The 27,339-nt window shown below is 41.3% G+C and overlaps 1 protein-coding gene across 1 annotated transcript in view; it reads left to right on the top strand.

Moving 5' to 3' along the window:
• The first annotated feature begins 3,018 nt into the window (after nt 1-3,018).
• LOC142488150 (uncharacterized) overlaps nt 3,019-27,339 on the top strand; it is a 37,695-nt gene continuing 13,374 nt past the window's right edge. Inside the window, exons 1-4 of the mRNA XM_075588524.1 lie at nt 3,019-3,138; nt 8,989-9,142; nt 19,391-19,468; nt 19,832-20,550. Coding sequence (XP_075444639.1) covers nt 3,019-3,138; nt 8,989-9,142; nt 19,391-19,468; nt 19,832-20,550 — 1,071 coding nt within the window. The remainder of the gene's footprint in view (nt 3,139-8,988; nt 9,143-19,390; nt 19,469-19,831; nt 20,551-27,339) is intronic.

Here is a 27,339-nt window from a genome sequence, read left to right as displayed (position 1 = left end):
GCACATATTGTATTATTATAATTTCCTGTACTGTATTGTTTGTGACGGGCTGAGTACACTTTTGGCGCTATATAAATAAAGATATGCATACATACATCATATATACATACATACATATATATATGCATTTTATATTGGTACACAACATTTCTTGAAGTACATAGGGCTGATAATTTAGAAAAAAATGGGATCAGTGTCTGGCTTCTTGTTATTTAGCATACAAACGTATAATTATATAGAAGATGGGAACAAAAGAAAATTATTTATTATTGCAGATGATACTGTACCAAATCATGCAATAGAGATAAATGTGCAGCTGTAAAAAGATTACAGAAACCCTTTAAAATAATATAATACTGGTGCATGCGCAGCGTGAATGGCAGAGGTCATGTGAGAGACTAGCTCCGCTCAGGACCAACACTAAAACTAGTGTGAAAAGCTCCTGTCACGGCACAACCCCACGCCCCCCACCCCAAAAAACCTGATAAAGCAGCGCCGGAACCGTCATTAATTAACCTCACGGCGCCCAAAAGCAGCCTATCACGAGTGACAGCACGGACTTTTTTAGGAAGCATGGCCCGCTCGTGGAGGCTAAAGAAAGTGGCGTCCCCTCACAAGAGCAGAATGCAGGCCAGGCCAGACCCAGGCACCAGAGGAAGAGATGCTGACCCTGACAAATGCAAAAGTGAAAGAAATGTACTAAAACATCATGGTACTATTTAATACAGAGATGAAAGAATCTTTGAAAGAGACTAACAGAGAATTAAATGCTCTGGAGGACTGGAGATCCAAGTACTGGCAGCCGAGTGAGCAGAGAGGCTACTTCCGCCCCAACTTGAGCCGCCACAGGAAGTGATGATGAGGATGCAGATGCAGAGGAGGTAGTTGACAGAGACAGGCAGAGCGCCAGAGATCATCATCCTCCCCAATGAATTCTATCTATGTACAGACGAGACAACGAGTATTCTAAAGCTTGCCTTAAACTAGCCCGGTTACATGCTGGGTACATGCTAGGTGTAACCTGGCTAGTTTAAGGCAAGTTTAAGGCATTTCTGCATTGACTAATGACCCATCGGATTAACACAGCAGGGGTCCCTGGCAGTCCCATTCAGTTTGAATGGGACTGCCAGGAACCCCCGCAGTTAATCTGATGGGCCATTAGTCAATGCAGAAATGCCTTAAACTAGACCCAGCATGTACCCAGCATGTACCTGGGTCTTTTTGGCGATTGCCACTGGTTTGTGTTAGAATAACCGTCGGCACTACAGTATGACACGTGAGTGAAACATTCGAACTCTGTCTATGTGCAATATATTTAGTTTGATATACTACACTATTGTGAGCTCTCTTTGTTTTTTGAGAAAACATTGGATTTAAGGACATACACACCAGAAGAGGGTCCATTACAGTGCTCCCATCAGAGAGAGGTGGATCTCTGATATGCCATTTTAACGACAAGGAATCTGTGAGTGAGACCAACACATAATTTTTGTTAATAGCTCACTTTCACTATTGGCTACACCATTATTTGTATTTCTTTATTTCATATTTATCACGTGATCAACAAGCGCTCCCCTTACCTGGAAGATGACATGATATGTTTCACCTGGACAGAGTGCACATGACCTTGCATCCGAGACCAAGAGGAGGTGAAAATCCGAGGGGCGTGATCCAGAAATTCTTACTTTAGAGTAAAGGAGGACCTGCTGATAGCGACGAGGGTGGCGAAAACGCTAACATTCGAAGAAGCACCACTCATGATATTCCCTGACCCCTCACCCACTACATTGGCACGCAGGCGGGAAGTGAAGCCTATTACCGAGAAACTACTGGAGAAAAACATAAAGTGGCTTCCCCTTCAGTAATACAGTTCAATGTACAGTAGCTCCATGCCAGATTGCTGGAAGAGGCGGAGAAGTTTCTGAAGAAGTTGGGTCTATTCCAGATGGGCTCCCTTCCAAGAGAAACAACGCACTCAACCACTGCAAAGATCCTGGAACCAAGTTGCGAAGGAGTAAGCTGCCTGTGAATTAATCATTACTCTACAACGGTAACCCCCAAGTATGAGACTGCAAGGTCAATGACTTGGTTTGTATACGGTGAAGAACGGTGATTGGATAAGCGACCATGGTCCATCGGAACATAAAAGCTCACAAACCGGAGATTTAGGACTTGGGGGGTCTTTGGGAAAAGTGACTTCTGATTAAGAGGTTTTATATGAATAGTTGGTGTTTCCAGCTAACAGGTTCACAAGGTGCTTGGGGGTGGGGGGGAGGTGTTATAACATCTGTATAGAGGTTTAAGTATACATAAATATGACATAGGTTATAAGTGTATCTCCGGTCCCCTGGGCTTTTCGTGGCCCCCCCCAACCTCCGCAGCAGTTGCAGGTGCCACCGGAGTCAGTGACGGACCCGCTGGATAGGTTGGGGAGGAGGCGGTAGATGCAGGGCAGCTACAGGGGAGGAGAGAGTACCGCTAGGGCGATTGCGTCGCCGGTGGCTCCCGTAGCAGGGCGTCTCAATCTTCCTTGGGCTCGCGCATGCACAGTGAGGGCGGGAGTTGCGGAGGCCCTCAGCCAGCTTGCGCTTGCGCAGTGATAATGCGCACAAAGCCACGACCAATCAGGGAAGGCTTTAGACAGGGACTACAAGTCCCATGAGCCTTAGGAACGCACCACCTGACACCAGGGAACCAATAGGGTGCTAGGATTCTTCTGGGAAGAGAAATAGGAGGCTGACAGGGGAGCAAGCTAGTCAGTCAGTGCCAGGAGAGGGTAGGGGACGGAGGTGCAGGTGCAGAGGGCAAGTAGCCTCTGCACTAGGCCAGTACTTACCCCTAGGCCCCAGATAGGCCATGAGACATATGTTGAGCTTGTGACTGCTTTAGTGACAGGCCCTAGGATAGGGAACCTTCCCACATTAGTGCTATAGCAAGAGTGAGGGACAGAGCGGACGCTGCTACCCTGAAGAGGGTTCTGGCACCAGCCCCCCCTCAATTCAGAGAGATTGCCCCAAGATGGGATCACCTCAGAGGACAGCCTTCCACATGGAGATCACGACGCTGGAGAAAAGGTCGCTGGATCGCGGATCCATTCTGATCGCTGTTGGAGTGACCGGGTTCTGGCGCGCCCGGCAGGTACCCTTACAACAAGTGCACCAACTGTAACATTCTCACACTAGTGGGCTGCGCAGTCACCACACACTTGGGGTTTGGGTGTGGGACATTGGGAAACCTTGAAGGACTGGGGGACTCATTGGACACGGTGTGGGGTACACGGTGGTGGGATACAGCCCTGAGAGGTGTGTGGGTAGTTGTACTCTTAGTGAGCAAGGGTATGCTATATCTTTATGCATATTAGAGTGATATCAGTGTTGATCAAAAGGTTTGATCAGAAAGAAAACCCTTTATATTAAGCACTCAGATGTCACACATATTATAATGGACATAAATTAATTTTCTATGTAGAATTAATAAAATTTTATTATTTTTGATACCCTCAGTGTTTCGGGAGTACCTGACAGACAAGCAGTTAATTACTGCAGGACCATTGTGTCCATTATAATATGTGTGACATCTGAGTGCTTAATATAAAGGGTTTTCTTTCTGATCAAACCTTTTGATCAACACTGATATTACTGTGCTTATACCCTTTTTAGCACCTGTCATTTACTGTATATATAACCAAATACATATGGTGATTGCGGTCTCACTCACGTATCTAATGCATATTAGAGTGATAAGATTTTTTGTGCTTAAGTAAAGGTCGTTATATTTTACTGCGTGTGTATTCATTGGTTGGGTCCTGTGAGGGGCTTCTCCCACTTTGTTGGGATCCCTCCCAGGTGGAGGCACTGCACTTAGTTATAAATATATATTGCCCCAGGCTCCCCGTGACGGAGGCTTAGGCCCTGCGAGCCTACAGATTTAAGAGCAGCATCAGTAGCTTCTGTGTTCAGGGGGAAATAAGGCTACATAAGTAACGATAAAGGTTATATGCGGCAATAGAAAAAGTTATTTAAAAAAAAATGTAAGAAAAATGTAAGAAAAAACTAAAATAAGGATAGGGTTGTTAGACAAGTAAAAGACTCCTTAAAGGACTCTGGCCATAAATGTCATCAAGTCTTAGAGCAATCTTGTAAGTATTAAAAAAAAATGTAAAGACAGGTGTGGTACAGAGTGCACAGGATATGTTACTAAATCAGCACTTAGATCAAATATAAAAAATAAAATAACACCCTGTGATAGGTGCAAATGAAATAATATAAATAGTGATATAGTAATCAAGGTAATACTTTGCTGCTCAAACCCTTGGAGGATTGAATTCCCAGAAAGTAACAAAAAAAGATTTCTTTTTTAATATCCAGCCAGAGCCAGCACTTCCCGAACAGCGATCTCGCGAGAGAGCCCAGCATTGGACTTCCTCTTCCGGGTTGTAGCAGGGTAGCGACTCGCAGTAGGGCACTGTCGAGGGAGGCAGTGTTAGTGAGGACTGGCTTGGGAACCCCACGGGCGATGCAGCTTTTACTGATTGTAAGTTTTAGATGTTATTTTACCCAATAAAGTGATTTTGTCTAATACCACTTTTTTTCTCTCTGCGCTCCAACTTTTTTTGTTACTTTCTGGCTGTTATCCCGGGTGATCGCCGGAGGATTTGGGAGCTGCGGGAGAAGGTGGATAGCAGAGATATCCAGGAGAGAACAGACGAGCGCAGTCTCCATTTTTGCTGGGAGGATTGAATTCCCTCAATCCCACACACACAGTAGTCCAGGAAGAATGGGGAGCGCAGGTGTATGCAAAATAAAGAACATACAAAATATAGTGCAATATGTTAACACAGTGAATATAAGGTGAGTCTTGAATTCTGTGCAGTGCGTACTCACAAATTTCCAATATATAATAGGCGTGTCCCAATAAAATTGGTAAAGTGCTGTCTTTCGGTCTCTGTCTCAGCCTGTGGTACACTTCTGGAGTTGGGTCACCTTCCTTAGGTAAGTAGACAAATACAACATAGAGTGTACTGATAAAAAATGTTTATCACTCACGCAACAGTGAAAATACACTCACATGGTTAAAAGATATTCGTGCCTTACGAACAATCAAATGGAGCTGCGGCTGATCAGGATCTCTGGGCGTTCTCTCTGCCCTCTGTACAGTCTTCACCGCTCCTTCCCGTCCCGCACTTCCGCAGAGTGTTCCGGTCTGGTCTTGGGCAGGATTGATGAAACCGGCAAGCCCGGTGAAACGAGTAGAGTGACGAGAGGCGCGTCAGACGTAATGTAATCCGCAACCCTGCCCGAGACCAGACCGGAACACTCTGTGAAAGTGCGGGACGGGGAGGAGCGGTGAAGACTGTGCAGAGGGCAGAGAGAACACCCAGAGATCCTTATCAGCCGCAGCTCCATTTGATTGTTCTTAAGGCATGAATATCTTTTAACTATGAAGGTGACCCGACTCCAGAAGTGTACCACAGGCTGAGACAGAGACCGAAAGACAGCACACTACCAATTTTATTGGGACACGCCTATTATATATTGGAAATTTGTGAGTACGCACTGCACAGAATTCAAGACTCACCTTATATTCACTGTGTTAACATATTGCACTATATTGTGTATGTTCTTTATTTTGCATGCACCTGCGCTCCCCATTCTTCCTGGACAGCTGGGGCACTGACCCTCAGATAGAGATACCAAACAACTTTGGGACTAGGAGTCTCACCTAACCTAAGCCATCACGGTATGGCAGTAAAGACAGGGAAAGTTATATATTCATAACTTTCATATCCTGGAGCAAGGGCTACCTCACAGCCGGCTGTGCATGAATCTCCCTCCAGTCCCTCCCACCCAAATCCTTCCAGTCTTTTCCCCTATTGGGCTGGGATTTTGATCTGGATGCCGCAAAGGCCCAAATCTCTCCTTTGTTGTCCCCCCATTTTACCCTCTCCTGTCCCTATAGCAGTTTATCCAACACCTGTATACCCGACACCCGATTACCTTACCAGTACAAATGGCAAGTCCGGACAGAGAGGTGCAATGTAGAGAAAGTACAACGTACTTGAGGTAACTTTGACAACACACATGTAAGTCTACTCTTTATTATCACAATTTCACTAGACACATAATTTTAACAACAAAGCAGAAAAATGTCACATAAAAATGTATCACATAATGTGAAAGGTTTCAACAGTCCCAAAAAACGTAAAATAGCATTTATGGAATATAAAAGGACAAACGTGAACATCCTTCTATTACAGGAGACCCACTTCTGTATACACTCCACTCCCGGGTTCTTAGGCAGGAAATTGTCGCTAGCATACTATTCAGCCTCTACGCAGAAAAAGAGGGGAGTAGCGATACTGATTAGCAGAAATGTCCGTTTCATCCTAGAAAAAAAAATAGCTGACAAAGAAAGAAGATACTTGATTATAGCGGGCAAAATATATAACAATGATATTACCATACCAATACTATATGCCCCAAACACCTACAGCACACAGTTCTTTGAATCATTCTTTAATGATCTGGGGAAAATAAAATGGTTGAGTGTCCGTGTGGGAGGGGACTTTAATCTGGTAATCAACAGATCTCTGGAGAGATCCAGGCACCAGACGGGAACATGTAACACTCAGTATGGCAACTCGGCACCTAAACCTTTTAACAACTTACTAAAACAAAATGCTTTAATAGATGCCTGGAGAGCCCTGAATCCCACCAAACTAGATTACACATTCTTCTCAAATCCCGATAAAACTTACTCAAGAAGAGTACACATATGGGAGGACACTGCAACCTTTCCAATAATACAAGAAGCATGGATACACCCGATCACATAGTCGGACCACGAGATAAATGAAATAACCCTAAAAGGTTGCTATACCCCATCACAACCATTTTTATGGAGATTGAAGAACTCTGTGCTCAATATCCCTGAAGTGGTGGAAACCATCTCTCAGGAGTTGGCATCTTATTTTACCACCAATCAGACCCCAGACATCTCACAGATGAGGCTATCAGTGAACCATAAAGCCGTAATTATGAGTGGTTCTGATAAAAATAGCATCTACATACTGTTGGCTGCATCTGTAGGAGCAAACAAGACAGGCAAAAACGCTAACACTCACAAACAAACTGAAAGATCTAGAGGCCCTGGACAAAAGAAACTCTTCCCCATCCAGACAGGTGGCCCTTAATACTTCAAGTAGAGAGTTAAATCTCTGCCTAACAGACCAAGCAGAAAAGCCCTAAGATGAACAGGCCAACTATTTTATGAAAAAGGCAATAAATCTGATACAATACTAGCCAGTAAACTCACATCCTAACAGAGCCAAAACCATATACATGCTCTCTGTCTTAAATCAGGGGTAGTCTCTCATAACCCAAAAGTAATTTTTGAGGAATTCTATAGCTATTACAGTTCCCTAAATGACGGAGAAAAAGTGAGACATACGCCCAAGTCAGTAGAGTCTATGGGCACTTTTCTGGCCTCATGTGACCTCCCGTGCATATCCTCTGCATAACTGGCCAATTTAAATAAACCAATTACACAAGAAAAGGTTAGGTAGATTATAAAATCCATCAAGCCATCTAAGACTCCAGGGCTGGATGGATTCACAGGCTAATATTACAAGAAAAAGAAAATGTGGATTGGCGAGAGACTGCAGCGTCCAAAAAGCACTCTCGGCTCACCAGATATCAATGGATAAAAGCGTTTATTAAACTACATCAAAATGAAAAAAGGACAAACAAACTACAAAGAAACACAACCTCCTATGCGTTTCAGGCTCTAAGAGCCCTTTCTCAAGGGGGATAGTTGGGACTGTGAGTTAAGCTCCTTAATATAGCCCCTCCTGTACACTTGAAACGCAGCTGTGGTGAATAATCATTGATTGTAAATGCATTGGTTGTAATAACAATATCAAACACACATGATATAAAGCATCATTAAAGTCATAGGTCGTCATAAAATTCAAGAAAATATATGTATATATTTTGTACAAAGTGTGGTAATTCAATAATTATTGAAATTCTGTAATAGAAACATAAAATAATTCAGATCTATGGAAGGGAAAAAAAACCCCAGTTAGTAGAGAGTAATTTAAACAAAACAAAATACATATATCATAAATACAGTAAATACTCTAATCTAGTGTAAACAAAGAAAATACATAAAGGAACTGTTTAAAGAGAAAATATCACAAGAGGTATACTGTTTTTTAGATGGTAAATGTAGAATGAAATCAATTCAAAGAAATCCACATTAGAAAAATTCCAGCATCAAGTATTATACCATCAGAAAAGATTGCATAAACCAACTTCTCTATTAATAGCATGGTTCTCTAGATATAAGGGATCAAGGATTATATGGGAACCTGATGAATATATTACATAGGGAAGGATCCATATAAATCAATTATATTAAAGAAAATATTTCAGATCCCACTCTGTATTTAACCCTTTAGGGATCAACGTATCCAATGTAAAAATCCAATGAGCCTCTCAGTGGTAGAGTATATTAAATCCTGCTCCACATTGGGAGAACTTACTAACACTGCAAGCCTATCTATCAGGCTGGCTGGCTAACCCATTACCAAACCGTTAACATATATCAAACAGTAAGCAAACAATAGGAACAGATCTTACTGTGATTTCAGAGATATAGTTGGGAATCCATCTGCATAGCAGCTTGTCTAGGATAGGTCTGAGACAGCCACCTGATTACCAGCAAAGACTTCCTTATATATCATCATGCTGGTTGTCAGGTGTCTGCTTACTTCTGATTGCCCAGCTTTTTCTCCTGAGTTAACCTTCTGAGTGCTGGATCCAGGACTCAGATGTATGTTTTGCCAGGCAAAGTACCTGACTTCACCCTGTCACAACCCCATTGAATTAATAAATGAAGACATTAAGAGTCTAGCGAAGGTGTTGGCAACTAGCACTGCCGGGTCTTTTCCACCCTGATCAGGTTGCGTTTATCCCCATTCGTCAGGCTCCAGATAACATCCTAAGATTAGTAGATCTGATACAGATTTCCAATAACAGTAAGACCCCATCGATGCTTCTCTCATTAGATGTAGAAAAGGCCTTTGACCGGGTGGACTGGCCCTATCTCTTCAGGATCCTTAGAACCATTGGGATCGCAGGTAATTTTCTAAACTGTACATAAATATTATAAAGCTCACCAACAGCCTTCCTTAGAAGTACAGGGATGTGTGATCCAACACTAGAGTTCAAAAATGGTAGGAGACAGAGTTTCCCCCTCTATCTACTGCTGTTCGCTCTATCGCTAGAATCCCAAGCCAGTAGAATGAGGGGAGACCCAAATATCTCGGGACTAAAAGTAGGAACTGAGAAATATAAAATAAGCTTATTCACAGACAATGTGATAGCCATGCTAACCAATAATCAAGCCACTCTCCCAATTTGTAAAATACCCTAGATACATTTTGGACAGTCTGGATTCAGAGTCAACAGTAGCAAGTCACAAGCCCTAAACATCAATCTTCTCCCAGAAGTAGTTACTGTAAACTCACGAGCATCAATTTTGACTTCAAATGGCAGAAAGAAACGATTACCTATTTGGGTGTGAAATTAACTCGAGACTACAACTTCGCTCTACCAGGCTAATTACCCATACATGTTTAAAACCTTAAAAAAAAAGACCTAGAAACAAGGTCAAAATACGCAATTTCATGGATGAGGGAAATATACTCAATCAAAATACTTATTTAGAGCCCTTCCAATTATGGTTAAACAACAAGATATAGAAGACCTGCAAAAACAGGTAATGAAATGTATATGGAACAACCACAAATGAAGGATGTGAAGAGGGGTTCTTCTTCTGCCCAGAGCAAAGGGAGGCTTAGGGTTTCAAGCTTTTTGGAATACTTTGGAGATGCACAACTCGCTCAAATGGACCTTTGGCATACCCCACCCAAACTGAAAAAATGGGTAGAAATAGAATACCATTACACTGCCTCAACAACCTTAGATGTGGATTCCCAGGAATCATAGGGGCTTATTCACTAAACTTCGACAAGTGAATTAATGCACTATAAATGCCCTTTTAGTGCAATATAGCATGGGTAGACATTCACAAAGCTCCGATAATAGGGCAATATCGCACTAAAATGGCTTTTTACCGATCTATAACAGTCTGGCTATAACAAGCCACACGGTAGCTGAAAAAATACCGAAACTCACATTTTTTGCCAGAAACTGCTATTCACTAAACTCCGATATGCATATCGTACTATAAAAAGTGCATTTTTTTCTCACAATACAAAGTGTGGCGAGATCAGAATTGCGATTTGCAAAACAAGGAGTTTCTATCATTTTTACTGCATAGGATTGATACCGGGGGTCTCAGGGGCCTCCAGGTGTATCTAGGGGTCCATTGAGGTATCCGGGCTCCCCGAGGGCCTCCAGAGCTGACCCACATATTTATTTCAACTCTTGCCAGGATGAAGGCCACCCTCATCTTCCTCTGCATCCCCCTCATCCTCCATGGGCAGCAACATTACAATAATAAAAAAAAAATATTGGCCACTAACACTTTAATCAACGTAGCGGTAAGTAACTGCTATAGTTATTAAGGGGCTAACCCCCCTTCTCCACTACCCACCCGGGAGGCCTAACCACCCTCCCTGGGGAAACTGTCATTGTTTGAATGAGATGACAGGAGCATGGATCGACACAAGACTCAGCACTATATAGCAGCTGTACGGTATATGAGGTGTTGAACTGTGGTGTTAATGATGTCATACTGGGATATCCTATGTGCCGTAAGTGAAATGTCACTGGTGTCGTCGTCCCCCTCCCAACCCCCTTGTACCTCTTTTTTCTTTTTATACCCACCAAATTTACATTATATATATATATATATATGTATATATATATATATATATATAGAGGAGAGAGAAAAGAGAGCGCACGCCCCATAGTGTGTAACTGTATATTTAATAAAGGAAATGGAGGGGGGAGGGGGGGAAGAATCGCACTCACAAGGATAAAAAAGTTAAAAGCGTGTCGTGAATTCACGACACGCTTTTAACTTTTTTATCCTTGTGAGTGCGATTCTCCCCCCCCCTCCCCCCTCCATTTGCTTTATTAAATATACAGTTACACACTATGGGGCGTGCGCTCTCCTTTCTCTCTCCTCTACAGATTTTATAGGATGTGGTTCATCCTTCGAGAGCAGCCGGAGACCCCCTGTATTCAAGCCTAAACATCTTTGACGGACTACATCTTTAAAAGACTGGTTATCCACTTCTTTATTTTATTTTTATATATTTTATGGTTATACATTTTTTAAAATATGTTTATTCACTTTTTGCATATTATAGAATGCGTTGTTTAAGTATTTAATGAATATATATTTACAAATCACTATATATCACTATCTACACGCAGGCACTGATATTAATTTATACACTATACATAATATTTTATCATTGCGTATATGCCCTTTGAGGCGCTGCTTTTCTCTGTTTGTTAGCTCATATATATATATATATATATATATATGGAAAAAAGAACAAAAAAGAAACAGGCGCACACCTAGTGCATTACCACAATAAAATTGTATTGAATGAACATAAAATCTGACAAATGGCCACTCACAAGAATACAGCAAATAAAAGCGTGTATGAGATAGGCTCTCATGTGCCTTGCAGCTCTATCACCAGCATCCGTCCGCAGTCAGTGGCGTCGTCACGTGGATCACCTTCGTGAACCGGAACCGGAAGAGGGATCTTTCACCTTTAGTGCTTCATACCATTAGTCCCTCCGGGAAACAGGCACCTCAGATATATAATGTATAAGGTAGCAGGCCGGGAGAGCAGCACACGGGAGCCAAGAGTTCTCAGTCTATCTGCATCAATGTTTGTGGGCAAATGGCGGCCGGATTCTAGCCACGCCCTACGCGTTTCGTCATCAAATGGCGACTTCTTCATATGCAAATGTAAATACAGCTGTATGCTCATCTGCATGTCTTAGGCAGGTCTGCAACCCCGCCTTTCACCATTATCACCTAGCACACAGCACTTCCACTGCAGCAAGGGATTCTGGGGAATGACATGCAAATGAGCACACAGTGCCACTTTTTGCTTCAAAAACCATTTTTAACATGGTTCCCTATAGGCTTAAGCTTGCTGCATGGTCACAGCTTTGAGCACAGCCAGGGTTAAGGTGCATACCCTATAGGGAACCATGTTAAAAATGGTTTTCGAAGCAAAAAGTGGCACTGTGTGCTCATTTGCATGTCATTCCCCAGAATCCCTTGCTGCAGTGGAAGTGCTGTGTGCTAGGTGATAATGGTGAAAGGCGGAGTTGCAGACCTGCCTAAGACATGCATTTGAGCATACAATTGTATTTACATTTGCATATTTGCTTTGCTGTGGAGGGTTTTTGTCACTTTTTTTACTCACTATAACTTAACTCAGTATGGTAAACCCCATCCTTTAGCTTCTCTGCATACCCAGTTTACCAACCGCACACTGATGAGACCTATAAAGGTCGAAACAGCTGTCTGTGGGTGGGTTTTCTGGGTATGCACCTTAACCCTGGCTGTGCTCAAAGCTGAGACCATGCAGCAAGCTTAAGCCAGTAGGGAACCATGTTAAAATGGTTTTTGAAGCAAGGCGGAGTTGCAGACCTGCCTAAGAAATACAGTTGTATTTACATTTGCATATTTGCTTTGCTGTGGAGGGTTTTTGTCACTTTTTTTACTCACCATATATACAAATAAAATATTATTTAAAAAAAATTATAATATAAAACTTGTCAGTTAAAATGGCAGTAATATATCCTGGGCATCAAAACTATCAATCAACATATTTTTTTGCAACTGTACAGAAACCCATACCTGTTCACAGGACAAAGACCTTGTGATTATTGCAGGTACAATGCAGAACATCTCTATTGTCAGACAGTGGCAGGAAGGACATACAGAATATTGACAGGCTTAAAAAAAGGGACCCGTGATATATATGAAAACAAGTAAAATTGATTAGGAGCTACGATAACAAACATTGTGAGACACGCTCAAAGTAAAGTGCTCAAGGGGGATTAGAGTGTGTGTATATGGGGAAACAAATGAGTGTTTTATTTATTTATTTTTATTTATTTATAAAATGTTTTACCAGGAAGTAATACATTGAGTTACCTCTTGTTTTCAAGTATGTCCTGGACATAGTTAATATGACAAACATGGTTACAAATACAGTTACATAAATGAACAGGGTATACATTATATTGGATAAGAAAGAAAAAAAGAAGGGTAGGTGCGCCAGATGATTGAATCGTCAAACACTTGACTAACTTGTGTTAAAATAATAAAAAAAAAAAAAATCTTACAATGAATAAATATCAATAAAATATACAAATGATTATAAAGTGACATGAACCATCCCGGAGCAAAAAGGGTCTTGCTATGGGTATAAACACAAATAAAGTATGTAAAAAAAACAAAACCCAAATTAATTGCAGCTTCCAATACAAGGGACCCCAGTCCTTGGTGTGAGAGATCAAAGAAAAATAAAATAAAATAGGGAAGCGCAGTAAAACGGGTGATGGCAAAATGACAACTTTATTATGAATATATAACACAAAATGAACAATAAACAACAAATGTTATAATAAAATCAGTATTTAAATAATGTCCATATGATTGGATTCACTGGTGAGCGGCGATCATAGCCGGCTGCTGCAGAAAGAAAGTCAAAAGGATAACAACAGGTAAGTAAACCTGGTGCAAGATCAAAGTTTCCACAGATCGCGGGGGGATGGAAAAGTTAGTATGGGGGGAGTGTATACAAGAACGGCACGTAAATTCCTCCTCGTGGATTCCTCCCCAACCAGCTCCTCCGAGTCTCAGGTGTTAGAGACCGACTGTGTCCAGCCCACCGGGTTTCCGGGTATGGCGTCACTGCCGGATGTGATGCACTAACCCTTCCCGGCTGTAACTGGGACTGTTTGATCCTCCTCCGATGAAGCCATTTTAGTGGTGAAACGCGTAGGAGGAGGAGCCAGGGGTCTCTGCTCCCATTTGTCCTATTGACTGGATTCATTTAGCACTGCTACGTGCCTTGAAGGGAGCGGAGGTGACTTTTCTATCACCGTGTCTGTCTGCGATCCACACTGCGGAGGAGGATCAAACAGTCCCAGTTACAGCCGGGAAGGGTTAGTGCGTCACGTCCGGCAGTGACGCCATACCCGGAAACCCGGTGAGCTGGACACAGTTGGTCTCTAACACCTGAGACTCGGAGGAGCTGGTTGGGGAGGAATCCACGAGGAGGAATTTACGTGCCGTTCTATATCAACAATTGGAGGTTGGGTGAGCTCATTCAGCAGTGGCTCATTAACGGCCCGTATACACTCCCCCCATACTAACTATTCCACCCCCGCGGTCTGTGCATTTATCTGGGGCCGTCACCCTGGTCCTGGAAACTTTGATCTTGCACCAGGTTTACTTACCTGTTGTTATCCTTTTGACTTTCTTTCTGCAGCAGCCGGCTATGATCGCCGCTCACCAGTGAATCCAATCATATGGACATTATTTAAATACTGATTTTATTATAACATTTGTTGTTTACTGTTCATTTTGTGTTATATATTCATAATAAAGTTGTCATTTTTGCCATCACCCGTTTTACTGCGTTTCCCTATTTTTTTTCTTTTCTATACATTATATTGGATAGTAAGCTCAAAGGTACAAGCCCAAGTACAGGACACAAAACTGAATATGAAACATAAAACACTACTGTACCCTTTCAAATTAGGGAACAATCACCAGTTTTCATTCAAATGAAATATTGACTGTACATTCAGTAGGGACAATAAGGATGAAATATATACTGTATATATGTTCAATAATAGGTTTATATTCACACAGTTATCTGTTGTTTGTTAGGGCACAGGAAGGATGAAGAATACAGTTGCAGCTGCTTTGTTTTGATGCAGCATTCTTCCAATCACTTAGGAGTCAAAGAATAAGGTACCTTGACTCTGTTTACACTGATTGCTGTACAAGGCTTTTAGTGGACTTGTTGATCAGCAAATTGTAAAGTGCAGGTGCTAGAGGTTGGAATTTTCAAACCAGCCAAATGCACAAATGTGCTAAAATTTAGAACACCCAGAAACTGACGTAAGGAGCTTCAAAAGAAGAGATCGACGTTTCATATGTGCAACCCCGCTTTCCCTCAGACTATAGGATCTGTCGCTGAGGTGGGGACCTGAGTACTATGGATCTATATATTGTAAGGAATCCATTCCTGGTTTTGGCTGGAGCTCACTCTTGCAGAGTTGGTGAGCTCTCAGACAGATACTCCCTTAGATTTGCAAGCACTATCACCTGTGCTTGCAATCACTGCAGCTCTGTCTCTCTCCTCTGGCATTGGAGGAATTCCCACACACCCCTGTCTTGGGATTGGCTATCTGAACTTCTTATTCTGGGCTTTCCCTTTTCCTCATTGCTGAGCATAACCCAAGATTCACTTGGATGTAACTATGTTTGCCACAAGCTACTTTGCCTTAGCCTTGCCTTGTTCCTGAGACCTGCTGCATTCACCCCAGGCAGAGGTCTGCTTCCTGGTTCCTGTGCTGAAGCGCTGGATCCTCAGTACCAGCCTTACCCTGTTCCTGAGACCTGCTGCATTCACCACAGGCAGAGGTCCGCTTCCTGGTTCCTGTGCGGAAGCGCTGGATCCCCAGTGCCAGCCTTGCCTTGTTCCTGAGACCTGATTCTCCCCTTGCAGAGACCTTATCATGCGCCGCTCCCGCTCCTCACGCAGAGGCCATTCCCGCGCTTCAGCTGCTACGCTGAAGAGGTGTGCTCCTGACTTCCTGTTGCCGAACTTCAGCCTGGACATTGACTACAGTACCGTCTCCAACCCTGACCATGGCGTGTCAATGGATTACCCTGGCCTCTCCAACCCTAACCCTGTTACTGTACGATTGACTACGGACTGCGCAATCCTGAACCGGCTTCATGGTCTAAGGTCGGTGTTTTCCCATCCCCACCTCAGCCCGCGGTCCGGTCCCGGTTTTTGGCGAGCACGTCCGTTACATATATATATTACAGTGTGTGATATATGTGATGTAGGGCTGGAGCAACTGGACACAACACAACCGTATTGAATTAAAACGAGTTTTATATATGGACGTTTACGTTTTAGACACATTACACATTTATAATATGGTACAATAGGATTGCTTCACGAAGGAGTTATAGGGCCTCATGCAGTAAGCGACGATTATGTGAAATCGGCAAGCTTATCGATTAGTCATGTTATTGGCGTTTTTCCCTCTCCGTATGCAGTAAGTGCCGAATACATTCAAAATCAACCCGAAAACAAATCCGCCCACTCTCACGATGATGAGCCGATCACACACAGGTGTATCGGCGTGCGTGGCGGGGTGCTGTTAGGTTGCACAATCACAAATCTTGCTGAATCAGGCGAAACAAGCATGTTTTTGATTGCGCGCCATATTTAAAGGCAACGTGTACTGCTAATCATTCTCTGTGTTGTTGGGAGTGAGAGAGAGAGAGAGACGCACAGAGCTGGACGATTGAACATTTGCATATTGACTGAGAGACTTGTTGTGTATTGGGTGAGCTTTGTCCTTTGTTGTTTTGTTTACATCTTTGTCTTGTTTTATATGTGGAAGTGGGTCGTGTGATTGCCTGTACATTTCTTGTCTGTTTTTTGTGAGTGCTGGAAGTATGCCCGCAAAGCGTGGGAAGAGTGATGCTGGTGGGAGTGGGAGTGCTACTCGTGGGAGTACGCGTCGGAGTGAACGTTCTGTTCAGGGGAGTGATGTTGCTGGTGCACCGAGTGGTGTTGCTGGGAGTGGGAGTGCTGTTGTTGGGAGTGGGAGTGCTGGTGCTGCGAGTGGTGTTGCTGGGAGTGGGAGTGCTGTTGTTGGGAGTGGGAGTGCTGTTGCTGTGAGTGGGAGTGCTGGTGCTGGGAGTGGGAGTGCTGTTGCTGTGAGTGGGAGTGCTGGTGCTGGGAGTGCTGGTGCTAGGAGTGTGAGTGCTGGTGCTAGGAGTGTGAGTGCTGGTGCTAGGAGTGGGAGTGCTGGTGCTGGGAGTGCTGCTGGTGGCGCAGTTGCTGATGGGGTGTCTGGTGGTGGCGTGCTTGCTGGTGGCCAGCTTTTGGAGGCTCTTCCATTGGAAGAAGGAGAGTCCAGTCAGCACCAGCCAAGCTCTGACCCTAAACCTGCTCGGAAAAAACGTGTGGAGAAGCCACGTAATCCTCGCTTCAATGACCAGGAAAATAGGGCTCTTGTCACTGGCATTCTGGAGCACTATGACAGTATATATGGACATTTAGTAGGTAAGTGTAACTTTACATTTATTATTCAAATACATGTGATCCTAGGTCATCTGAGTTTTGTTCATATGCAAATATGGGTTCTGAATATCTTTCTATGTTAATTAGTCTGGAAACACAGCTTTTTTTCATGCCTTACAAGGACAACTAAACACAGGCGGTCAATTTGCCAGAACTGCATACAATATGAATGCAACCTTGCTTACATGTATAGGTTTAGTAGTGAATGCTCATGTGCTGCACATATTACACATAAAACAGCATGTTTGCTATCACTTGGAACAGCTAGCAGTGTAGGAAACTGGTGCTTATATTATTATTCATTTACCTCATATCTTTTATATCTTTTATATGTTTTTCAAGGGCGGACAAGTGCAGCAAGCAAAAAAGAAATGTGGGACACAATAGTCATTGGTGTCAATGCCTGTGGGAATAGTGTCAGGGACAAGTATCATTGTCGGAAAAGATTTGATGATATTAGGTCCAAATTGAAAAAGAAAATACAAGACCAACGCGTGCATGCTACTGGCACTGGAGGTGGGCCCACACCACAACGTCTCATATTGACTCCATTGGAGGAGCTGCTTCGGCCAAAATTACTTACCGTCGTCGTGGAAGGCTTGGCTGGTGACCGTGACATTGGAATTTATCCGTCACAATTTCCAGCAGGTGATAAATATTACTGTACTAGGCGTGTCGTTGCTTACAGTTATTTTGCATAGTTACACTGCTTTTTATACTGTCTTCACAATATAAGCATACCTGCATCTATATATGTATATGTCTGATTCTGTATATATATATCTCAAAATAGACATATATGTAGTAGTCCTACTAAAAGCAGTAACTAATATAGCACGTGCCATTGCGTGCTCATTTACATGTGAATTCCTAAAATGCATAGCTGCAGTGGAAGCAATTGATGGTGGGCGAAGATGGGGAACAACAGGGTAGTACACGTGTAACACATGTTCATGAGAAATTATTAGTAGCTACAGGTACAGAACAGAAATATGTATCATGTTATTGTGTATTTTATTGATTTTACTCCGACAAACATGACATTACTGCCTATTTTAAGCATGCATCAAAGAAATTGCATGTAACGGCCTACAAACATCACTGGCACTAACACATCTATAGTTGCTTATGAAAAGGTCCATTTTTGCTTTATGTCATATACAGACAGCATAATGAGGCACACGTAGCATATGTTATGTCATTGTTTTCATAACTTAAACACTGCAGATGACTACTTAGCTCATCTACCATTGTGTTAAAGCAGCTGCAATTAATATCTCATCACAGCATACACTTCAACAGAGGGGGTGGGGTTCAGCACACACACTAATTACAGCCTCATTTCACGGTCAACTTAGTTCACACCATTTGCACCTGTTTCAAGTCATTGAAAGGTGTGGCTGATTAGGCTTTTTGGGGAAGGGAATACCTTTCTTACAACCTGAATAGCACAACTGAAGTTAATCACACTCATTTGAAAGCTTAACTCTAGCTACTAAATGCCCCAACAACTCATTACTTATCAAAGCGTACGTCACACATTAGTTCACTCATATCTATAGTTGAACTACTATGAAAGACACATTATCACACACTGCATGTGTTGTCTTGTTGAGTCACAGCCACATTCAGGTGTGCCACATCTTCGATTAATGTACCACACATATCCTCTACCAAAAACAACACTTTTTGCAATATGACCACCTTCATGATAACCATTGTGAATGGTCATCTCATGATAGTTATGTACATTATGATACTGATATCACTACACAACATATGATTTTTATGTACTCATTTAATCTATTTATCCTCACGCATTACTGCAGAAACATAGTATGTTGTATGTTAGGGAACTCAAAAATTCTAAGTACACAGGCATGTACAGTGTTATTACAACTATTTATGTTCACTTTCACACACATTTTCGGTTAAGGAACTGATGTTGTTAGTTAATCATAAATACAGAACATACAATAAGTGTTTGTTCAATATTTACACATGTAAATGTAAAACTTATGTTATTGTTATATATAGTTGCCCCTGGAGGACATGTGTCACCTGAGATGGAACAAGTGTCTTCACCTGGGTCAGCCAGCTCAACACTACTAGAAGGTGAGTGTATCATTTGCTGGCCATATAATATGTGCTCTTCTATATGTTATGTTGTCATGTGCATTATTTGTTTTGCACATCTTCTTTAAATAGGATTACTTAGTGTCAGTGAAAATTAAGTGTAAGGCAACATGTATTGTGTTAGTGATGTTAATTATCATGTAGGACTTCTGAGTTTAGAGCAACTTTTCATTCATTCATATTTCATACTGAGTCCAAACATTATTCGTAAGTCAAGGTAGTTTTTAATGAGGTTATAAAACGTATGCTAACATGTTAGGTGTTACTTAGGACATAGTACAATTACATAGTAACACAGCATACATTAACATGCCATTTAATAATGTGTACATTTCTTTTTAGAACATCATGGTGATGAGGATGATGAGTATGATGAGGATGACGCCACAGAAGAGACTGAAATACAATCATGTGACCATGAAGAGGTGCCAATAGAAACTGTTGTACCGCCAAATCGTCCATCAACTTCCACATACGATGCAATTGTAGCTTCAGAGGGAAAAATAGTGGACGCAGAAAATCGTCGCCATTCAGACATGATGACAGTGCTGGAAAGGATGATTGGACTGCAGGAAGAAACAGTATCACAATTGGCACATCTCCACAGAGTCTTCATTGAAGTGCCTAAACAGTTGCAAAAAATCAACACCTCATTCGAAGCATTAGTTGTTCAGCAAACACAAGCTAATTACTGGAGAATGACTAATGTACCACAATTCAACACCTCCCAGCCAGGATCTGTTCATGCAGGTCAGTTTTCACCACATTCATCTGATATTCATTCACCAGGCCCAAATGTTACCGGTCAAGTAGCAGAGATTGCTGTGCAGGTTCCTGACGACATACTACCACTGCCATCTGTACAAAATCAGCAGCTGACACCTACAAAGGAGCCCACAAAAACAAAATACAAGCAGTTACTACTGACCAGTTTTTGGTCAAAAACAACAAAAGACACACATGAAACAGACCAACCATCACTTGTGCAGTGTCTACCAACTTGCTCACATGTGTCACTGGGCACAAGCCCTGTCCGTGAACAGTCACTACCCAAAAGCCCTGTAGGTGAATCGCTGCCCAAAAGCCCTGTAGGTGAGTCGCTGCCCAAAAGCCCTGTAGGTGAGTCGCTGCCCAAAAGCCCTGTAGGTGAGTCGCTGCCCAAAAGCCCTGTAGGTGAGTCGCTGCCCAAAAGCCCTGTAGGTGAATCACTGCCCAAAAGCCCTGTAGGTGAGTCACTGGCCACAAGCCCTGTAGGTGAGTCACTGGCCACAAGCCCCGTAGGTGAACAGTCACTGGCCACAAGCCCTGCCCGTGAAGTGCCAGAGGCCACTCAAAGTGGCTCTGTTGTGCCTAAAGTTGGTGGCAAAAGAAAAAGGAAAATTCAAGAGACAACAAGCAGGCCTGTTACTCGCTCGCAAAAGGAACAAAAAAAATAAATGTTATAATTCAGAAAATATGTCTTTGGCCTTGTTTTGTTGACTTCAGATTATCTAATTACTATTGTATGTATGCTGAAGACTGTGTTGTTTCCAAACTTTCAACTATGTTCTTGTACACGTGAAGTTTTGGAAATGTTAACACTCATAATTAATTGTGTTATAAATATTTATGTTGTAATCGTCTGTTCAGTAATGGTCCACCAGGAGCCAGTTGCTAAGTTTAGAGAAGCTGCCATTGACTTTGCAGCAAAACATTGCATTTGGGTGTGTTAATTGATGTAAGAATTGCATATGCATATTAGTCACATGCAATTATTAAAACACCTAAGTAAGTGCAAACATCTTTCTTGTACGTGTACAGCAGGATTATGTGTAAATTATTACTTACCTTTGCCTTGCTTGGCCATTGTAATTTTGTCCTTTAATCAGTTGTGTGTTCGTTTCTATAACATCTCAGAATGTATAATAATATATATACACACACACACACACACACACACACTGAGTGAGTGTGAGTGTGTGTATATATATATATATATATATATATATATATATATATATATATATATATATATATATATATGTGTATATATATATGTATATATGTGTATATATATATGTATATATGTGTATATATATATGTATATATGTGTATATATATATGTATATATGTGTATATATATATGTATATGTGTGTATATATATATGTATATGTGTGTATATATATATGTATATGTGTGTATATATATATATATATATATATATATATATATATATATATATATATATATATATATATATATATATATATATATTACTATATAAACTGGTATACACAAAGTAATACACTTCATGGTTCCTTGTGAAAGCACACTATTTTAATAATACAGGCCTAATGTTTGAGAAATATCCTAAGTATGAGACTCTAACAGTATTGTGCTTAAACAAATGTTTATTACTTAATTCAATCATGTTTCTCACCATTTAAATAGGTTTCATACAAGGTATACTTAATGCCATCAATGTTGTGTGTACTCCTGCAATATAAAAAAAAAAAAAATATTATATATAAATATATATATATTTTTATAAGAGATATATTTATATATATATATATATATATATATATATATATATATATATATATATATATATATATATATATATATATATATATACACACGTATTTAAACTCATGCAGACAGGGAGTTAACCAGACTTTCACATACACACAGAAATGTAAGCGGGGAAAAAACATTTCTTTTTGCAGGTGTGTTTTTACTGATATGCCTGGCTAAGAAATATTTTCACACACTGTTCTTTGTTAGTTTTCAAAAAAACACTATGTGAACGCATTCACAGTCTAGGGATGTTTTTCACAAACGAGATAAAAGAAGGAGAAATGTTTCTCCCACAGTCCCATATCACGAACCACAACTGTTAACCCAATTAGACAAACAAATCCAATTGGCGTTTGAAATAAGGAGTCAAAGTAGTTACTTTTGTTGACCTTGACAAGGAAAAACAGGAGTTTGTTAGCCATTCAGCACATTCATTTTGATGAGCAAATAACACAGACCTGCACACAGCTTTTGTGCTACTCAGACATGGCTGATGAATTCGTTAACAATATTAATCCCCTTTTAGGGTATAAGTACATGATCTGTGAAGCCATCTTGAACAGTCGCGGACAGAAAGCAAGCACACGCCAAATCGATGATTTCATTCGAGCAAAATATCCTTATTACCAAGACCGTAAGCATGCACGGAATTTTAATTCCTCAATAAGATTCACTTTATCAAGTAATGACTTTTTTGAACGTGACCAGGATAAGCTACAACACACCTATGGTTTCTGGAAGATTGCCCCGGAAAAACAATTTATCCTGAAAGACGGCACTTATATTGTCGTGAAAGGCATATTTATTCCTAATGGCAATAGCAATGTATCCGCTACTACTGATCCGTTTGAATCGATACGTGCTGCAATATCTGCAGCCTCCATTCCTGAAACCCACATTGTACAAGAACAAAAGTACTATGATTATGTACCAAGCCTTTCAGCTGAAATTGCATTGGAATGGGAACCGGAAGAAATGAACCTACCTCCCGACCAATTATTTGAAGAAAGCAGTGGCGATTCCTATGAGCGCATCCTGGAGGAGATATGTGCCATACTGGATTCAGCGGTTGGGTTAAGCGTGGATGAAAATGGCTTGCATTTCTGGAGCGACCAGTTGCAGCCAGGCGAAGAGTTAATTCTAGAAGAATGGTAAATATAACAATCGTTATGCGTTGACTCTGCGTTTAAAATTTTTTTTTTTTTGTAACCACCATTTTCACTTTCAATGCGTGGATACAGCGTAACATTGCAGACTGCATAACATGTAGCGATCACAAACAAATTGTTTCCTAATACAATATAGTAGGACCTGAAAGAGTAGTACACATTGCTGACGGAATAAATATACGTACTTTCCTATCCCTTTAAACATATTAGCAACATTTTACCATTACTCTAACACATACCTGTTTTGTTATCATGCAACATCTACAACATTGAAAACCGGGTCCACCACGTATGACGTGGGACCCTTGTCATGGGCCAAGGCGTCCTTAAAAAGGATTAGTGATGTAAGTCCCGCCCCCAAGCGACGTGCGCGCCTCAAAGCCTATTGGCTGTCATGTTTTGTTATAGTAACGGTAACTGCAGTGTGTGATGCGTGCGGCTCAGTGTTTGTAGGCGTACCCTGGGCGTTAGCCGAATGTTAATTGAGTGGGAGGAGTGTTAGCGTGCGTTTCACGCTGGCTTAACATGACGTCACACGTATTGCATTTGCGCATTGTGTTATCGGCCGTGCTTTCTGTTCAAACACGTCTGTTTAAAAAGAATACAGATGTACTCGTTTAGAACGAATGTAGTTTCGTCTTCATTGTATTTGAAATAAAGATGTTATGTTTACTGGTATTTTCAACATGTATTGAACGCACAACGTACGCTTTGTTTTGCGCATGCGCTAACAGTTAGTGGAGCCAAGCGTGAAGTGCGTGCGCACACAAAGATGTGCGCGCACATCTTTCAGTATACAGGCAACGTTCACTTCTTATACATAGTTATGCCTGCTACAAATTTAAAGAAACATTACATACTGATGAACAGTTTTACTTCTAACATATAAGTGAGTGACGTGTGTATCTACACAATCATATAGAGCTGCGTAACGCGTTGTCACGGATGCATATCTAGTAAGGTGCCATCTTTGACCATCATGTGTTTGCTGTATTTCAGAGATGTCGGGGAAGATACAATCGGATCAATGTATGATTTCAGAAGAGTCTACCTTTATATGAGATGATTGTGAGGAGGAGCCACCGACTACTATACTACATATGGAACTAATTTTATATTGCTTGCAGCGCTTATTAACAAACAATTAAAAATGTGATACCCTTATGCCTATATTGCATAAGCACTTAATTAACATAATGATGTTGCAAAAGAGTGCCTCATGAATTTTTATTGAGTGTTCTTTAATGACTACTAACATTTTATGACATGGTGTGTTTTATATATAACAACCATTCCCACTCTGCTAACACATTTGTGTATTCTAATATGTAATGGAACGTATGACTGTCGAAACTATGTAACAATAATAATAATAATATGAGCATGTTCATGTATAGGGCTGCTAGTTGTACGCAGCGATTTACAGACACATGTTTCAGCCTGAGGTCCCTGGCCCGTGGAACGTACAAATGTTTTTTTGCCGCATGAGGCACAGGGAGATAAAGTGACTTGGCCAAGGTCACAAGGAGCCCACACCGGGAATTGAACCAGACTCCCCTGCTTCAAACTATCAGTGCCAGTGTGTGTCTTTACTCACTGAGCCACTCCTTCTCCCAATGTAAAGGACACTTACAACCAAGTAGCCATTTATTTTTAAAATCTCTTGTTACATGGGTATGTAGATAAAATGGTTTGGGACTGTAGCAAATAATGTTAGTGGCCAGATGTTATGGTCCCCTCCAATGCATGATGTTCTGAATATGACATCACCATCATGTTATGAAGTACGTTTCTGTGTATATTTCATTAACCTAACTAACTATAGTTTACTGTGTTTATTAATCGTTTAGAAATACATAGTATAGTCAATATGATGATATAAGCTACCATAATAAAGCTGGTGTTATCATTTGTCGGTGTTATACATGGATCCTACACCAATTGATAGAGACACAAACAGTTGTCTTAAAAAGTGTGTCTATGCTAGTGATGAATGTGCTCCCGTAAGTAAACAAATAAGTACAGTTATCCCCTTTTCTCCAACCACCTCTATATTACATTAATGGAAATTATAAGGAAACATACATAAAATGTGATGAAATGTGAGTAATCATTTTGTAATACAATGCACATGAAACCTCAAGAGTAGCTAAATGCATATACATGATACAGAAAGTACATATATGTAACATTTGTGTTTAAACCAATATGTTGGGTTTTTAGTTCCAATAATTATAGGAAGATTGAGGTAGGCACATCTTATGAGAGATGTCAGCAAATATACATACCATGATCAGTCATACTGGAGATATACCTATAATGCAAAGGAACAATATATAAATTGCAAACATTGACATGCCATCTTCAGTACCGTAAACAACACAGCAAAGTGTGTATTTGGTGTTAAATGTACAACACCATGTATATTTCATGACATTCAAAATGTAAATCAGCCTGGTGTACACATCATCTGGATGTACATGTTACACTGCACCAATAACATTGTATGTAAGCATACTAGAAGCATGAATGATTATGGGCATAATGTGTTTTGTCTTAGCATAAGGAATAACACAATGCTAAAATATTATTGCTTTGTTACCCAAGTTGTATTCACATACACACAACTAAAGTACAATTGAAGAGGGATTATATAACCTGTGCAACAATAACATACCGGTGCCACATCCCTTTGTGCACACAGCAGAGAAAAGAAAGGTGTGCAACCCATATTCATCTGTGTCCTAACAGAAGGTTATATAAAGAAACATTATTGTTAATATAACATAATTAAACTATAAAAGTAGTACTAGGAACATATGAGTTTGTACTTACAAGAAAAAAATGAATTGATGAGATTCTGTCGTGTCTGGCCACCACTGGCTGTTTGTTCATTTTCAGCAGCTACATGGGTGGGATGCTCGTCTACCAAAGCCTCAGCTAGGTCTGACTGTACATTGTGCCTGAGTGCAACATTGTGCAAAATGCAACAGGCAAGGATAATATCAGACACTTTTTGAGGCTTGTATAGAAGAGCCCCACCAGTTCTGTCCAGACACCTAAACCTGGTCTTGAGTAGGCCAAATGTCCTCTCTATAACAGATCTTGTAGATATATGGGCTGCATTGTACCTGTCCTCTGCTTCAGTTTGAGGGTTTAGCACCGGAGTCAAGAGCCACGGCCTAATTCCGTATCCTGAGTCACCTATAATGAATGGAGCACACATAAGCTGACATTAGTGATCAAATTGTACAATGCCAACATTCCTAAATCAACATGTGTTTTGTGTTAGAACATGTAAATATGTACTCACCCAGCAGCCAACCATGTTCAAAATGTCCCTCTTCGAACGCATGGAAGACTGAAGAGTTCCTCAGGATAGAGGAATCGTGACTGGAACCAGGGAACTTGGGTACCACATGCATTATCCTCATCGTGGCATCACATACCACCTGTACATTGAGTGAATGGTAGTGCTTCCGATTGCGGTACACATGCTCACTCTGACTAGGTGCAATCAAAGCAACATGTGTGCAATCGATTGCACCCAGCACACATGGTATCCCTGCTATATTATAAAAGCCAGTCCTGACTTCCAGCCACTCTGTCGCCTCTGTAGGAAAATGAATATAATTCCTAGCGCGTCTATTGAGTGCATAGAGAAACTGGGTCAAGGCCCGCGAGAATGTAGATTGCGAGACCCCGCCCACTATGCCCACAGTTGTCTGGTATGACGCGGAAGCAAGATAATGTAATGAGCACAGCATTTTAACAAGCCCAGGGACTGCACGACCTCTGGCTGTGAAAAAATCTAAATCCCCCCTTATCTCCTCATAAAGAGCTAAGATTGCTGCTGAACTCAAACGATAGCGACTTACAATCTCCTCCTCACTCATCCCATCTAACAGGGTTCTCTCCCTGTACAGACGCGGACGAGGCACAAGTTGTCTCCTCTGTCTTCTCCTCTGATCTCCTGTCCCTCTACCTGTCCCTCGGCCTGTCCCTCTCCCTGTCCCTGTCGTATCCGCGTCACTGTCACTGTCCCTCGGTGTGTCCCTCCCTTGCCCTATATGATTGTCTTCATCATCAAGCATGTCATAGAAAAGAATGTTCCTGCGTCT

This window comes from Ascaphus truei, chromosome 2 (assembly GCF_040206685.1).
Source record: "Ascaphus truei isolate aAscTru1 chromosome 2, aAscTru1.hap1, whole genome shotgun sequence".
NCBI classification, from domain to species: Eukaryota; Metazoa; Chordata; class Amphibia; order Anura; family Ascaphidae; genus Ascaphus; species Ascaphus truei.
This window is presented reverse-complemented; position numbering and strand designations above follow the sequence as displayed.